Raw genomic sequence first — 17,168 nt, forward strand, 5'->3', positions numbered from 1 at the left:
TTACACTCGTGAGCGACTGATGCTCATTTCATCGTGTGCGGCCAACCGTTGAAAAATAGTTAAAATACATCAATTGTTCTTCAACGTTGACGAGTCGACCAACAGTTAGCGTCACCTGACAGAGATAGCAACACCAAATATTCACAGTGTGCAGTGGACCAACCAAGATGCTAGCAGCGCTACACATGTGGTCTGTGGATAGCCATAGCTAGCATGTCATATATACAGTATATATATGTGTGGGTGGAGTTACTCAGCCACAGTGTGTTGTTGTGTTGTACGTGTAGAAGTTGGAGACAGAATAAATGCTCAGGCTGTAATATCACTAAATTTTACCAGTTGTTACTGTCTTTATTAGAGAGAAAATATTTATTCCTGGTTCATGTTTTATACAGTTTAATAAGGATTTATTCATAGGTGAGTAGTTCCTACTGCATATGATTCAGAATAGGATGTTTTCTTGTGTGCTTAGTGATTATTATTATTTTTTATCATATATTATTCCTCAACAAGATATTTAAAATTCAGGGACACATTTCACTGTAGGGCTACAGTATATGTGACATGTTTATTAAGCAGGGGGTACATGGTTTCTGGTTAAAGGTCTGAAGGGGTACAGGACTGTGGAAAGTTAGGGAACCTCTGCTCTATATCATATTATACTGTATATACATAGCTATTATACATACATACATACAGTATTTATCTTACATACATACCTGCACCCGTATATACATCTGTAAAGTAAATAAATATATCATTTATTAGTTACCAATGGGAACATGTGTGTACTTATCTATCATGTCTTTATACACATCATTACTATATTTTAATTTAAGTCTCCTTCTGTTTCTAAATGTTATCTCATTTCCTCGTATCATCCTCGTTATTTTACACATGTTGTTTTTTCGTCACTTTCCCGTCTCTCTCTCCTTTAGTGTGTCTTTAATTATCACCTCTGTTGTTCTCACGCTGGTGCCTTTCTACTGTCACTGTAAGTATGAGATAACGTTACTTCACTAACTTTGACAAAGATCATTAGTAAAACTGCATTTAAATGCAAACAATGTGCAAATATATTTCATTAGCTTCATTTAGTTTCTTGTTCTTTTCCATCTAATGCTGAGTCACTCTTGGAGTATTATAAAGAATATAAAAACATTTTTGTGTCATGATGTCATTGTTGTTAAAGGAGCATTAAGGGTTTAATTCTGTGACTAATTAATTACATGTTTTTGAACGACAAAAATGAGCAGTTGTACTTGAAATTTAAGGAGCAATTATTACTTTAATTTATAGATGTTATAAAGTGTTTCTGTCATAGGAGATAACAGCTGCACAACCTGAAACAAACCTGTATTTACCTTCTACAAATCACGTGATTCATATGTGCGTCAGTGGAAGAACAGTTTAACTGAGCTCAGATCACCTGAATTATTTACATATAGCAAATACACATTTTAAATACATTGATACATTTTAAATACATTGATACATTTTAAATACATTGATATAGTGAGAATGCTTTTATGACTCCCCAACACCCATCTTCTGTATTCTTGAACATATTCAATACTAGTGAACTCTTGGTATTTCTTTATTGAATATAGAAAAATCACAGTGATATGGTATGATATTATTAGGGAGTGGTGGCCTAGTGGTTAAGGACGCTGGGCTTGTAATCGGAGGGTTGCCGGTTCAAGCCTCACCGGGGCCGTCACTGTGGGATGTTGAGCAAGTCCCTTAACCCCGAACTGCTCCCCAGGCGCCGCAAAATGGCTGCCGACTGCTCCTCAGGGATGGGTTAAGTGCAGAAGACAAATTCCAATAATGTACTAACATTACATGGCCAATTAAAGGCGAAAGCCCGATTTAATCTTAATCTTAATCTTATATAAATGGACTTGATTTATTTGGCGCTTTATCTCCACCAAGGTAGTCTCACAATATCAGCTCATTCACTCATTCACATTCACACACCAATGGGACTGAGCGAACATGCTAACATGCTAGGCACTCGTCAAACACTGGAACCAACTTAGGGTTCAGGGACTTGCCCAAGGACACTTCAACACATAGATTGGGATCAAACTCCCAACCACTGGATCAGAAGACGACCCCTCTACCACCTGATCCACGGTCACCCATTTAACGCTAACAGTTAGTTAGTTAGTAACGTAGTGACTTAGTTAGTTAGTTATTCACAGTATTTAGTTTGTTAGTTAGTTAGTTATTTAGTTAACGTAGTTAGTTAGTTAGTTAGTTAGTAACGTAGTGATTTAATTAGTTAGTTAACGTAGTTAATTAGTTAGTTGTTTAGTTAGTTACAATATTTAGTTCGTTAGTTAGTGAGTTACAGTATTTAGTTTGTTAGTTAGTTACAGTAGTTAGTCAGTTAGGGGACTGGAACAAGGAGGAGGAAGAGGATGTTAACACTATTCTGGAGTCTCTGATCTACAGCGCACCTACGTTACTTGTTCACCTTTCACTTGAGCAAGCCGCCAGTGTTCTCCGCGTCTTCCAAGAAGTTTCCACCTTGTTTGCACCCAAACCTGGGAAGACTACCCTGGGGGAGTACGTGATTCGTCTGAAGGACTCAAAATCAATCTGCCAGAGATCGTACCCCAGCAGCTGAAGTTGCACAAGGAGGTGAAGGAGATGCTGCAGCTGGGCGTGATTGAGCCGTGGTACAGTCCACTTCATCGTCTTAAAAACGATGGCTCCCTGCAGATTTGCATTGACTTTCGCAAGCTACACTCCATCATTGAGTTCGATGCCTACCCCATGCCGAGAATCGACGACCTCCTGGAACGTATCGGCGCAGCGCGGTACATCACCACGCTAGACCTCTGCATGGGACACTGGCAGGTGCCGCTGCAAGAGGAATCCTGTCCTTACACTGCCTTTCGGACCCCAGCAGTATTTTTCCAATTTACAGTCATGCCCTTTGGGTTACATGGGGCTCCGGCAACGTTCCAGCGTTTGATGGACGAAATTTTGGTTGGCTGCGAGGAATACAGTGCAGCCTACCTGGATGACGTCGTCATCTTCAGCACAGCATGGGAAGTACCTGTGCTTGGTCCTGGGGAAGATTGCCCAAGCTGGTCTAACGCTGAACCCGTCCAAGTGTGAGTGGGACAGAGAGGAGACCAAATACCTGGGATACCAGATGGGACGGGGTGAGGTTCGGCCCAGGTGGATAAAGTTGAAGCCATCATGAAGTGTCCATGGCCACGCACCAAAAAGGTTGTTCCTTGGCCTCTCCGGCTGGTATCGGCAGTTTATACCCCAGTACGCCACAATTGCTGCTCCGCTCACCGCCCTCACTATGAAGAACAGCAAAATCCTGTGAACTGGACAGAGGACTGCGAGCAGACCTACAGCACTCTGAGGACAATCCTGTGTTCCTCTCCAGTTCTGAAGAGCCCGGATTTCAATGGAAGATTTCTGGTGCAAGTGGATGCTTCTGATGTGGGCCTGGAAGCAGTGTTGGCTCAGGGAGAACCTGGTGAGGAACACCCCATTCTGTACCTCAGTCGCAAGCTGCAGCCAAGATAAACGAGGTATTCAGTTGTTGAGAAGGAAGGGCTCGTTATCAAATGGGCCTTGGATAGTCTTCGCTACCACCTCCTTGGCCGAGAGTTTGCTTTAGAGACTGATCATAGGGCTCTCATGTGGATCGAGTTGATGAAGGACCAGAAGAGTCGCCTTATGAGATGGTACCTCCCCCTTCAACCATTCAACTTCATGATCAGACACAAAGCAGGAAAGTCAAATGTCGTTGCGGACTACCTTTCAAGGTTGCCCCACAGTGTCAACCTCCCAGAGGGGAGGGATGATGTGACGGTGGAAGCTCGTCGATTAACGGTACTGGGAAAGCATGGTAAGATGCGTGCAGCCGTCTCCCTCTCTAAGCGCGCACACACATATACACATGTCGTAGTTACTTACCTGTCTATCCACCCGGTTTCTCATCCATCCATCCATCCATCCATCCATCACAGTAGTCTTGGGTGCACACAAGGCCGCCGTGTAAATCATCCATATCCATAGTTTTGTAGTCCATAAAGTTTAGGCAACTTCCCATCTCCCATTTCACCAACCATCCGTTAAAACCCAACAACGCACACACTTCTGGGTTTTATCCGTCACATCCTGGACGTCGGCATATGACGTCATCGGTGACGTCAGCGCAAATTGTATTCTCCAAAACAAAACTAACTTAATTAATCATCCTGAGTGTGTCATGTTGGCAGAGACAACGGTGATGGGTAAATAATAAATGTCACAATTTTTACATATGTGTTATGTTGGGAATTAATGGGTTTTTTGGTAGAAAACCCTGATTATGTATTTCATGGACAAGGGGGAGGGGCCAAGGGCCACAAAAGGGAGCCAGACTCTGCTCTCCCTGTCAGTGTGTGTCCTGTCTAGGCCTTTATTATTTTGTTATATGTGCTCTTGTATAGATTGTAAATATTTATTCTCTTTTTCTGTTTATTTGTATAGCGCTCCTCTTCATCCTGGGAGTTTTTTTTGTTCACCTTGCACAATAAAGCATTAAAAACTTATATCATTTATTTAATCATAACCACGTCACAATGTCTTAACTGTCTTTAACTTTCTCCTGCAGGCTGAATTTGATGGTCTAGATTTGGCCCCCGGGCCTTGAGTTTGATACATGGGGCTTAGAGGCTGGAAGTACTCGTCGTCTGCCTCTAGCTGTCACCGAGCAGTAAATCACTGACTTAGTTTGTGCGCTAATCGACCTGTTTGTTCTCTTTTTTTCCAAATGAGAATCAATAAGAGAATCCATAAAGAACTGAATCGAAAAGGCATAAAGGCAGAATCGAAAATGGAATCACAATCACATTTCAATTCCCATTCCTACTGAGCAGTGCTTAGCTTCAAAACTTGTGACAAAATCTAGTTTTTATAACTTCTAACATAAACTGTAGCTATATGCTAATCTGCATCATTTGCTAATGTTAAAGCAGTTTGTTCTAAGAGGTATTTTCTTTCCTTTCTTCAATGTTTCTACTAAAAAATGACATAAAAAAATGTAGAAAGCCTTTTTCGGCTTAAAACAGGGATGTCAAAGAGGGTCGAAGGTTTTTCAACATCAATGTGTCCAAGTTTGCACTTCCAGTTCTAAATTAGACTTAAAGTATGGAAGGCATCAACAATATCGAAGCAATAAGTGACAGAAACTTAAATATGCTTTGATGTATTTATTTTATAACAATTTATTTTCTGTTTTTTTGTTTTGTGGAATAATTTGAGAAAATCTGCAGGATTTTGGAAAAAAATAAGAGTTTTTCCAATAACAATTTACTCATGAATTATTTGGTCATTTACACAATGATTCGTGGTTTTTCTGTCATTTTTACTTTCTCCAGCGGGCCCAATCAGATGCTCTGAAGGGCCGGATTTGGCCCTTCAGTTTGACACGTGGCTTAAAAGATTGATTAGGGAATTCATGCCTGTTGAAATAAAGAATAAAATAACATTAACTCACTCAATGCCATTGACGAGATAACTCGTCATTTGCGTTTTTTCACGGGGATTACTAGAAAACACCCTGGCGGAGGTCCCTTATCAATATCTAAGATGTGGGGGGATGTAGTGACCAACTGTGTCCTGAAGATGGCAGCAGTGCACCTTTAGATGAGAGATTAGCCACTGATGCTAACATTAGCTAAGGAGGAAGAAACAGGAACGAGTGAGATTATGGCGCTACAGAGTGATATTGTGAATTATCCATCAGCTCACAGCTCCACATACTAACACAGAACATGTGAACCTGAGTAGATTATTGATAATGTTGTGATCATGAGATAAAACTGTCTGCTAACCGGGCTAAACGGATCATCCCTGCGTGTCGGGAGGAGGATGGGTACAAAATACCCCCAGCCTGTGAGCCAGATAGCAAAATAATAGGTGACACGTAGGAGGTAGCAGCACCTTTGGATGTGAGATCATCCATGCTCAGCAGAGCTCAGAGGGAGAGAGGAAAGGCGTTTATGAGACAGAAAATGGCGCTACGTGCAGAGTTGACGTTCCCAGCAGCGCACACTCCGACCAGAGCAAGTGTGGAACTCATGGATAGTGTGGCGATTGTGAGATAAAACCATAAAAAACGGGGTAAGCAGTGACACTGCATGTTGGGGAGGAGGAGGAAGTTACGTGTGTGCAGACTGACGGGAGAGAAAGTTGGAGGAACGCCAAAATACAGTAAGAAATCATTCAACTCTGACATAGATAGATAAATAATAATAATTTTGCCATCAAAAGCCCGGTCTGTGTTTTTTTTTAGTTTTATATAAGGAAACAATGTTCAGATGTTAGAGTTGTCACTAAAGCAAAAAAAGCTTTAAAGTCACTTACAGGGTTTTTTTTACAAAAAGGCTTTTTTCTCAGCTTTTTGCTCTGAAACTGAAACTTGCTCTATTCAACAGCTGATTACAAAAGAATGAAACGAACCAGAAACAAATGTTTTTTTGGATGAAAGTAGAGGCTGGTATCAGATTTCAGATAGTCATAGTAGAAAATATTCTGTGGGTCTTTAAAATCAGTCAAAATGCTCTAAAACGGCTCGTACTGAATGAGTTTTAAACACCTGACTTATAATATGACTAGTAATCTTCATTCTGAAAACACTCCCTTAGCCCAAAACACACACACACACACACACCTTTTATTTTAGATACAATGCCATTTCACTAGAGCATGCCATCATGTTATCCCCAGGATGTTTATCTCAGCATATAATATCTATAATATCTATAATAGACCCACTGTGGTACGTTTACATTGAAGTTAAAGCTGCACATGGAGAAAAGATGCAGTAGAGAAACAAAAGGAAAATGTGGCAGAAAGTGAAGTTAAAGTCAGAAAAGTAGGTCAATAAAATAGAATTATAGCGTTTGCTTTAAAAACTAATGATTAATGGTAAAAAAAGGAAAGCATTTTATTTCCTCAGTAAACTCAAACCAGGATTGATCACTGTGTGTGTAAGTGACGGGAAGCTTTTATTGGCTGGTTTGAGGCAAAGTTAAAAGGACAAAACGCAGGTAGAGGAAGAGAAACAAAGCATTTTTAATGATTGAAAGATGTAAAATAAGCAGTGGATGAAACTGATGAATTAAGGAGAGCAGCTGGGATGACGGTAAAAACCACATGGAACAACTGGCACAGGAGATAAAGTGGGACTTAGGCCTGAGCCTCTCTTTTCCGTCTCCTTGGTAGCTATTGTAGAGGCTCCATTCATTAGAGAGAAATATCAGCAGTCAGCACAGTGCAGCATTGTCCTCCTCCGTCATATTTCACCAGGTTTGACCTTCTCCAGCAAACAAACGCTGTGTTAATCATGAAGCAAAACAATCCAAATGAATTTCCCTTTTCTTCTGCCTCCTTGTCCTGGTGTTGTTAAATCTTCTGTGGATGTGGTTACCAGGGTTACAAGGGAAAGCTATGAACTATAAATTACTGTAATTCCGCTCGGCAAAACACTAGCGTTCTATTCTCACGTCTGGACTTAAACGTTTTTTTACGCGCCTGCAGTTACGCACTTTTCTCCTACACGTATTCTCTGATCCAGGCTGTTGACACGCCCACCACGCGTAAGCAGCCAAAAACACATATGTGTGAAAGAAGGCGGGGCTGAAGGAAAGGAGGTGATGATGTCATTTTTTGTGCTGTCTAGAAATCACAGAACATAGAGTTTTATCAACGTATGTAAATGTTATTGAAATCTGTGAAAATGATAAAGTTCACTTTTAATTTGAAACGCCTTCATTGATAAACAATGTAACAGGTTGATTTGATCAGATTATTGATCAGATTATTAATCAGATCAATGATCTGATTATTGTAGTGTGACTGAGAATCGGCCACCTCCACCACCGCTGCTCCACCCTGAGATGAAGACGTGCAGTGACTGACTGAAGTACAGGAGGAGAATAGCATACAGCCAGAAACAGCCCCACTGTATGGTTTTTTAGACTTACACACATGGTAGAATAGAGTTCTATGTCTTTAAGTAGAGCGTCTCCTTTCGTAATAAATAAAACACAGCAATAGCTGCTGTTTTGGTCAAAAATATTCTTGATGATGAATCTTCTTAATGTCCCCTAGAGGACAAATTAATATCCAGTTATACAAAAATGAACAGTATGTAGAGTTTAGTCACCTCTACTGTGTTCATAACGCACTAAACAAATTCAATTAAAAGCCCTTAAAAAAAAGACTAAAATTGTTTCACACTGTGACAAAGACGGGAAACTTTTATCACAATGAGGGTCCTAAAACAGCATTTTGTTATTTTGTGTTTGTTTTGTGAGTTTTAGAGTCATTTCTGTTTTTTCTGCCTTTTTGTCAATTTTTGTTGTATTGTGAGTAATTTTGTTGTTATTTTTGTTGTCATTTTGTGTATTTGTATTCATGTACTGTATATTTTGTGTTGTTTTGTGTTTTAACATTACTTTTGTGTATGTTTTGTCATTTTGTGTATTTTTATGCCTTTTCGTATATTTTTTTTGTTGTCAATTTGTCCATTTTATGCATTTTTAGTGTTGTTTTGTGTTTTTAGAATCATTTTGTGCATTTTTTGTCATTTTGTGTAATTTTTCCATTTTTGTGTGTTTTTGTTGTAATTTTCTGTATTTATGAAATTATGTTGTATTATTATTGTATGTCTGCTCTATGAGGTCAGCTGTATTTAACCAGTACTTACTAAACTATGGTTAAGGTAGAAATAAAAACATAACACAGGTAAACAATGAGAGACTTTTTAATAAAGATGTTTTCTCTCGTTCAACACTTGTTTATCATTGTTTGTCCATATAAAGATATTAGACATTAGCTGTACTTTTACTGCTAGTGACTGTATGACTTTAGCTTTTGTCCAACAGTGAAATCTGCACCTTTAAACTATTATTTGTAAATGAGGTTTTTAAGGATCATTATTGCATGTGTCACACATCAAAATGAAAGCCTCAGCACTCAGTATAATGATAGGGATTATGTGGTGAATAGCCTCCAACGTTTACTGAATAAAAGTGAAATTGGACAGATGTTCTCTTGGTGCCATGATGTTAATGGACTATTCAGAGTTTTAAACCCATTATTGCTTTTTACTGAACAAGAACAAGCATTTATCTGTAGATAAAAAGCTCTCACACATCAAACCTGTCAGTGAACGTAAAGAGGAATAAAAAGAAAAATGACAAATTTACAATTAGAACAAAGTGCGTTTGCCAAAGAAAATGCAAGTCAGTATAACCGCTTAGAATCTGAATTACCCCTCGGAATGAGTATAACCCCTCAAAGTCAGTGTGACCCCTCGTAGTCAGTATAAACTGTCAGAGTCTGTATAAACTCTTTGGAGTTGGAATTACCCCTTGGAATCAGTATAACGCCTCAGAGTCAGTATAAACTGTCAGAAGCTCAGTTTCCATTATTCCATTTTTTCACAAAATAAAAGAAATATTTCTAAATGTTGACAAAACATACCAGAATTTGCACTTTGAATGTGTTTCCATTGTTTTGGGGGCGGAGCCTGGTAATTCCCTTGAAATCTCATCTTGTGAGACCTCTCTACAGGAACGTCTAATGTGGCACTAATTATTATTAAGTCTAATATCACTAATTATTATTAAGCCTAATAATCACTAATTATTATTAAGTCTAATAATCACTAATTATTATTAAGTCTAATAATCACTAATCATTATTAAGTCTAATAATCACTAATCATTATTAAATCTAATAATCACTAATTATTATTAAGTCTAATAATCACTAATTATTATTAAGTCTAATAATCACTAATTATTATTAAGTCTAATAATCACTAATTATTATTAAGCCTAATAATCACTAATTATTATTAAATCTAATAATCACTAATTATTATTAAGTCTAATATTCACTAATTATTATTAAGCCTAATAATCACTAATCATTATTAAGTCTAATAATCACTAATCATTATTAAGTCTAATAATCACTAATTATTATTAAGTCTAATAATCACTAATCATTATTAAGTCTAATAATCACTAATCATTATTAAATCTAATAATCACTAATTATTATTAAGTCTAATAATCACTAATTATTATTAAGTCTAATAATCACTAATTATTATTAAGCCTAATAATCACTAATTATTATTAAATCTAATAATCACTAATTATTATTAAGTCTAATATTCACTAATTATTATTAAGTCTAATAATCACTAATTATTATTAAGCCTAATAATCACTAATTATTATTAAATCTAATAATCACTAATTATTATTAAGTCTAATATTCACTAATTATTATTAAGCCTAATAATCACTAATTATTATTAAGCCTAATAATCACTAATTATTATTAAATCTAATAATCACTAATTATTATTAAGCCTAATAATCACTAATTATTATTAAATCTAATAATCACTAATTATTATTAAGTCTAATATCACTAATTATTATTAAGTCTAATAATCACTAATTATTATTAAGTCTAATAATCACTAATTATTATTAAGTCTAATTTCACTAATTATTAATAAGTCTAATAATCACTAATTATTATTAAGTCTAATCATCACTAATTATTATTAAGTCTAATAATCACTAATTATTATTAAGTCTAATTTCACTAATTATTAATAAGTCTAATAATCACTAATTATTATTAAGTCTAATAATCACTAATTATTATTAAGTCTAATTTCACTAATTATTAATAAGTCTAATAATCACTAATTATTATTAAGTCTAATCATCACTAATTATTATTAAGTCTAATAATCAGTAATTATTAATAAGTCTAATAATTACTAATTATTATTAACTAACCCTACCCCCTGATGATGTCACTGGTAAAGGAGAAAAAAGACGAGTCATTGTTTTTCAGTGTAAACAGTGATGAATGGAGTTGAGTCTCAATGACCAACAGTAACAATGACATCATCTGTTTTAGTTTCTAGGTGGAAACGTTTCCATAGTCGACTGAACACAGCATAGAAGTATCGTTATAGAGCTGCTTTATCTGTGTGAACACACACACACACACACACACACACACACACACGCACACACACACACACACACACACAAGCTTTAATTCCCTTTTAATTCAGAATAAAAGTTAAATCCTCTTTAAACTGACCTTGTAAACACTTCATTCTGAATGAAAATGGTAATTATGAATTAAACTTAAATCTGATTTACGTGGCTGAATTATTCCAATTTTAATTCTGAATTAAATAATTCCTCAAACTTGTAAAGGTTTTAAGTTAATTCCGGTCGTTCTGAGCATTCTCGTCCTTTGGTGTTGACGTGTTGGTGATAAAGAGTGGATGGAATCAAACATAGACATATACAGATTTATTACACACACACATAGACATCAGCAAACGGAACGGCTTCATCGGGACATGACGTGATTAAGTCACGTTTTCCTGCTATAGATAGATAGATAATAGAACCTTCCACACCCAACACCTAAAGAGGAATTAAATAAAGGTGAATAAACCTGTTTTCCATATAAACCTTAATTCAGAATGACTATTTCCATGTAAACACGAAGCAGAACACTTTCATTCCGAATAATTTAATTTGGAATATTGTGGATACTGTGTGGAGAGGGTGAAGTTTGTTTGGAAGATGGTGTTTTTCCTACCGGCGTAGGGGACCGGGGCGTCCTTGTCCAGGGCCACCAGTGGTGGGTCCAGCAGGACCGTGTCCATGTTTTCTGTGATCACGCCGTGGTAGGAGGTCTCGATCCATGGCTTGTGTTTGTTGACTGTTAAAAACACACAGAGAGAGAGAGAAACCTTCAATACAAAGCTCCCAGCATTGATCAATAGATCACTGTTCAATACTTTTACATTTCTCATGTAGAAAACTAAGAGTGACCCTCCACCACTACGTTCAGAAACCAGTGGAGGAAAAATGGATTTTCATTGTATGAGTCATCGTTGTATTGCTTTAAAAATAGTCTGATATTATTCACCTCAACAGCTCAGAAAAGAAAGGTTTGTTTTTGTCAAAGCTTCAGTTTGTCAGTTGTTCACACTCAGTGATAACCTTTTTGACACTTTCATCCAATTTCTGGCTTATTTTCATCCAAATAAGATCACTTTTGCCCAATAAATACCACTTGTTTCCTTTTTTATCTACATTTTGTCCTTCTTCACTATTGTTTGCCACGTTTTGCTCCTTTAAGCTACAGTTTGCCATTAAATACCACCTGCTTCCTCTTTACTTTACCACTTTTGGGCCATTTTAGTTACTTTTCACTCTTTTCTTGCCATGTTTTTGATCATATTTGTCCACCTGTTACCATGTCTGCTCCACTCGCTCATATAGAAGAAAAAAAGTAGTGGACCCGCCCACTTTGGGTCGACAGCATACTGGGACGATGTCATGTATACCATATGGCCAGTCCAGCCCTGTTCAATGCCTTTCTTTAACCTTTGCAGCTCTGGTCGACTATGATGTGATACATTACGTTTAATCTGTTTCTGGTCAGACTTTATTTGAATTAAATTTATCAAGATTTATATCATATATCGCCATTTTGAGAAAAATATTGAGTTTGGTCCATATGACTCAGCCCTAAAACACCATCCTATGACCTTTGTAGACGTACTCTCTCTCTCTCTCTCTCTCTCTCTCTCTCTCTCTCTCTCTCTCTCTCTCTCTCTCTCTCTCTCTCTCTCTCTCTCTCTCTCTCTCTCTCTCTCTCTCTTTCTCTGTCTCTCTCTCTCTCTCTCTCTCTCTCTCTCTGTCTCTCTCTGTCTCTCTCTCTCTCTCTCTCTCTCTCTGTCTCTCTCTGTCTCTCTCTCTCTCTCTCTCTCTCTCTTTCTCTGTCTCTCTCTCTCTCTCTCTCTCTCTTCAAACACCAGACGACGAGTGAGATTTAAAGATAGACTAGATTAACACAGATCAGTGTCACACATAATCACTACGGCTACCAATTAAAATGTCTACACACACACACACGTTTTTTCTCCGTTTTAGAGTTCATAAATGTATCTATATATATATAAAAATAATTTTTTTTTTACATTTTGAATTGAATTAATTGCTGTTTTTTTTTTTAAATAATTGCACATTTTGACAAACCTTTTATTTTAAACAAAAATAAATGAAGTTCATATCTTCCTTTTTAAGTTTCTACATGAAATGTTTACAGTATGTAAAGATAAACGTGGGGGTGAAAGATACTATTTAATTGAGCTACTTTTTGCTTGTACTGTAGTATTTTATGTATGACTTTATACAGGTATTTCATTACAATTTCATTTAAGTAACGGTACTTTTACTTGAGTAGATGAACCAGTACTCTGTCAGAACTGAGGCATGCTGGGAAATACTTTAGATGTAAAGTACAGATACATAATGTCCCAAAACACAACTTTACTTTTTCAATGATGTTTTTTTGACCTTCGTATGAAGTATTCAGAGGAAACCACAGGGAGACATCATTAAACATACAAGGGGGGGTGTCATCTTTTGCCCGTGTGGCAGACACGAAGCTCTGCGGCACACAGCGGGACGTTCCTCTGCTGGACCCATGGCAGAATAGAAAAGAACAGAATAGATGTGCTGTCTTTACACCTGCTGTGTGTAATGGTCCATTCATTGGAGACTGTGGTGTGTCTGTATATAGTTTATAGTTTTATGGATCTGATCAGCAGAAAACACACGACTTCAAACATCTGAAGAGATGTTTTTTAGCAGTTCACACATAAAGGTAAAGAACAGATCAGTCATTCTAGCAAGTTCATTCTGTCTTCTTTTATAATAATAATCATTTATTCAGACAAATTTACTTTGATCTCCTGACGTGTTTCGACTGTCAACTGTCAGTCTTCCTCAGAGGTGTCTGCTGATCGCTTTGATGTGTCCTTTGATACATCAAAGCGAACAGTGTGCTTTCAACCATTGATCTTCCTCCAAAACAGAAATCTGGCACAATAAAACGAGATCTAACTACGGCAACTAATGCTGCGTTCCAAGCTACTTTTCCAACCTCCTACTTGGAAAAAGTGACAGAACATCACCAAAGTCCTAAAGTCGGAGCTACTACTTGACTGGTCAGCCATGATTGAGATATTTCCACGTGCTGCCGCTGAACTCGGAAACACCGAGTTCTGAGTTGTCTGGAACGCAGCATTACGTGTTTCTCAGTTAGCTTGCTTTGTGATTGGCTACATTCTGTTCCATGTCATTAAAGTGATGAGTCGGGAGTCGTCAGCTTTCCCGCCACACACAGGAAGGAGTATTTATCGTGAACACTGAATGAGTTTAATATGTACGTTTGTTCCTTCCCCACCTCAGACCACGAGATAATCTTATAAAACATAATTCATCTGGAATCCTTGCTCAGTAACGGGGAATATCGTTACAAAAACATCCCTGAATATTTTTGTGTACTCTGCTTTAAGAAAATTTGCTTTAAATATGAACTGTAAAATATAGTGAAAAAGTCTATGAAGTGACTAAAACAACATTAAACTGGTTGTTAGTGACAGACTATACAGCAGACGTTAATAAGGTATGTCACAATCTATCTGAGCGTTGTGAATGCCACACAAAGTAATCCATCGTGATCATTTTATTCAGATCTGAGTATGTTTTTAGCTCGTAGAACAAACTCCACCGTGGCAGGTTCAGATATTTTAGCTCAAGGTTTCACATTTATTCCACAGGAATTGGTTTGTTTGACAAAGCGTAAAATCTTTTACTTTGAAGAGTCCAATATGAGCAGAATCATGGCTGAGCAAGAAATAGATGTTTCTGTATCTACATGACTATATTACAGCATAAAATACATATTCAAATGTGGCTTTAATGTGAACTGATGTCAGATAAAAACTTGAAGTTTTCTACATAAGGCTGACATTATCTGTAGTTAGCATTAATAAGGTGTCATTAAGATTGTAACCCTAACCCCACGAGATCCTAAACACAAAAAAACCAACATAGCTCCAAAGGTGTTATAATTTAGACACATAATGACAGCCATTGTAACACCTTATTAATGCTAACGACAGATAATGTCAGCCTTATGTAGAAAACTTTAAGTCAAGTTGAAGCGTTTTATAAATAATAATAGTAGTAATTAGATTATTTTTTTCTTTGTCGCTGCTGGAATGTTTTTACGTACCAGGCTGTTTTATTCTACATTACAGTAGATAAAAGTGACTTTTCAATACACAAATTCAAGAAGTTAATTTTTTGTTATTATTTTGTTACTATCACAGCAGTAATTTATCCTCTTGTTTTTCCATGAGATAATCTGATGCTAAAATGAAGCTAAGAAGCTGTTTTATCCTCTGAATCAATCAGAAAATGACAGTAGGTGTTTTACACAGACAATAAACGTGGCTGAATGTCAGAACCACAGCTTGGTTTACATAAAAAACCAAGTTTCGTGACATCAAGGACAGAAATGTACAGATACTGGTAAGAAACAATAGGGTGTATGAGAGGGAGGGGCTTAGGACACAAATATCTATAATCCTATTACAGAGTTTCTATAGCTTTAGACAAATTCAGTTCAACACTTTTAAGACTTTTTATTAAAGGACGTTTAAAGGACGTTTAAAGGACGTTTAAAGGCGTTTAAAGGACGTTTAAAGGCGTTTAAAGGCGTTCTGCTCCTGTGAGGTGCAGTTAGTATAATTAGCACATTGAATTGTGCTGAGTAAGGCTTTATATACTTCATTCTCACTGACTCTACCTCTCATAGCTCCTGTAGATTTAAAGCTAGTCCTTGTTGTCCTTTATTCTGCTTTTTAACTCTGTTAAGGCGCCATAAATTCCAATTCCCATTTCACCACTTTCACGTCTGATTAAAGAACGCTGTAAATGTGAGTTTTCACAGAACACCAAGGACAAAGAGTCTCATTTAAGTGGAACACGGTGGAAATAATTATTATCCTACTGCTGTGAAACAAATGAAGAGAAGTGTTGCTTCAGCAGAGAAAGTATTAAGTTGTTGGAACACAATTCTTTATCTCATGGTTCAACACCAACAAAAAAAAAAAAAAACGTTTTTATGAGATGAGGGAAATATTAACTCTGGTGTTTACTCGACTACAGCCAAAAATCATAGAAAAGTTTAAAAGTTGACACAGAAAGCTTTAAATAGATGCAAAGACATATTAGCTCCATTCAAACAGAGTAGGTGACCTTTAACAGGGACTTATTAGGAAAAATCCACTTTCATAATATGTTCCCTTTAAACTATGAAAGTAAATGTTACATCCATGCAAAGCAAATGGAATCATTAGCATTTAAAGTAGTTTAGCTTTAGTGTTTACGTCTCCTCTGACGTCTTTCAGACTAACGTGGGAAAATGTCAACTGTTATCACACTTAACGCAAAACATTTTACATCCATAATAACCCTATGGAGTTGTTTCTTTCTAAAAAAATAATAATAATCATACAAGTTTATGAATATATTTCTATCCATATCAAAGACAATTTGCAAAATGGTTGAATTTAAGATTAAAATGATTGATATTCTTACTTTAGTCATAAAACATTAATGCTAGCCTTATGTATATGTGTTTGTATCGGTGATCTGGTCTAAATAAAGAATAAGTTTAAGGCTGAACCATTTTAGGAAAAGATCTAATTCTGGTTTCAATATGATTCATAATTTTCTTCAAATCAAGTTTTAGTGCAATATTCACAATGTACAGTAGCATTTACAAACATTACAGAAAATGACATCATACTATTAAATTTGATGTTTCTGTGTCACATCCACACTGTAGGGTTAGCGTTAGCCTGACATGTTAGCGTTATAAAGATCACATAGCTCAGATAGGATTCATATTAAACAGAAATGATGTACACCACAATCACAGCACTTTTTAATGAGATAACATATTTAATGAAAATGTCTTCTATCAGTGATAGGTCTGTACAGTATTTTTTAATGTATGAGTTGGTGAGTTTTATTATTTGATTTGTTATTGTGTATCATTGGAATGTCAGTGCTAAATAAATACAATCATATTTTTAATTGATTTATTCTTTGAAGCATTAACATTAATTCATACAATGTCAATGTTTTATTAATAATAATAATAATAATAATAATGTATTTCAGTGTTTTGGTTTCAGCTAATAATTGATATTTTGA

At 36.4% G+C, this 17,168-nt stretch overlaps 1 protein-coding gene across 3 annotated transcripts in view; it reads right to left on the reverse strand.

The window, feature by feature from the left end:
* The window catches only part of clstn2a (calsyntenin 2a), a 188,436-nt gene that overhangs the window by 66,390 nt on the left and 104,878 nt on the right, over positions 1-17,168 (reverse strand). For all 3 annotated transcript variants that reach the window (XM_028441969.1, XM_028441970.1, XM_028441971.1), the window contains exon 2: positions 11,683-11,805. In XM_028441969.1, coding sequence (XP_028297770.1) covers positions 11,683-11,805 — 123 coding nt within the window. The remainder of the gene's footprint in view (positions 1-11,682; positions 11,806-17,168) is intronic.

This window comes from Gouania willdenowi, unplaced genomic scaffold (genome assembly GCF_900634775.1).
Source record: "Gouania willdenowi unplaced genomic scaffold, fGouWil2.1 scaffold_354_arrow_ctg1, whole genome shotgun sequence".
NCBI lineage: Eukaryota > Metazoa > Chordata > Actinopteri > Blenniiformes > Gobiesocidae > Gouania > Gouania willdenowi.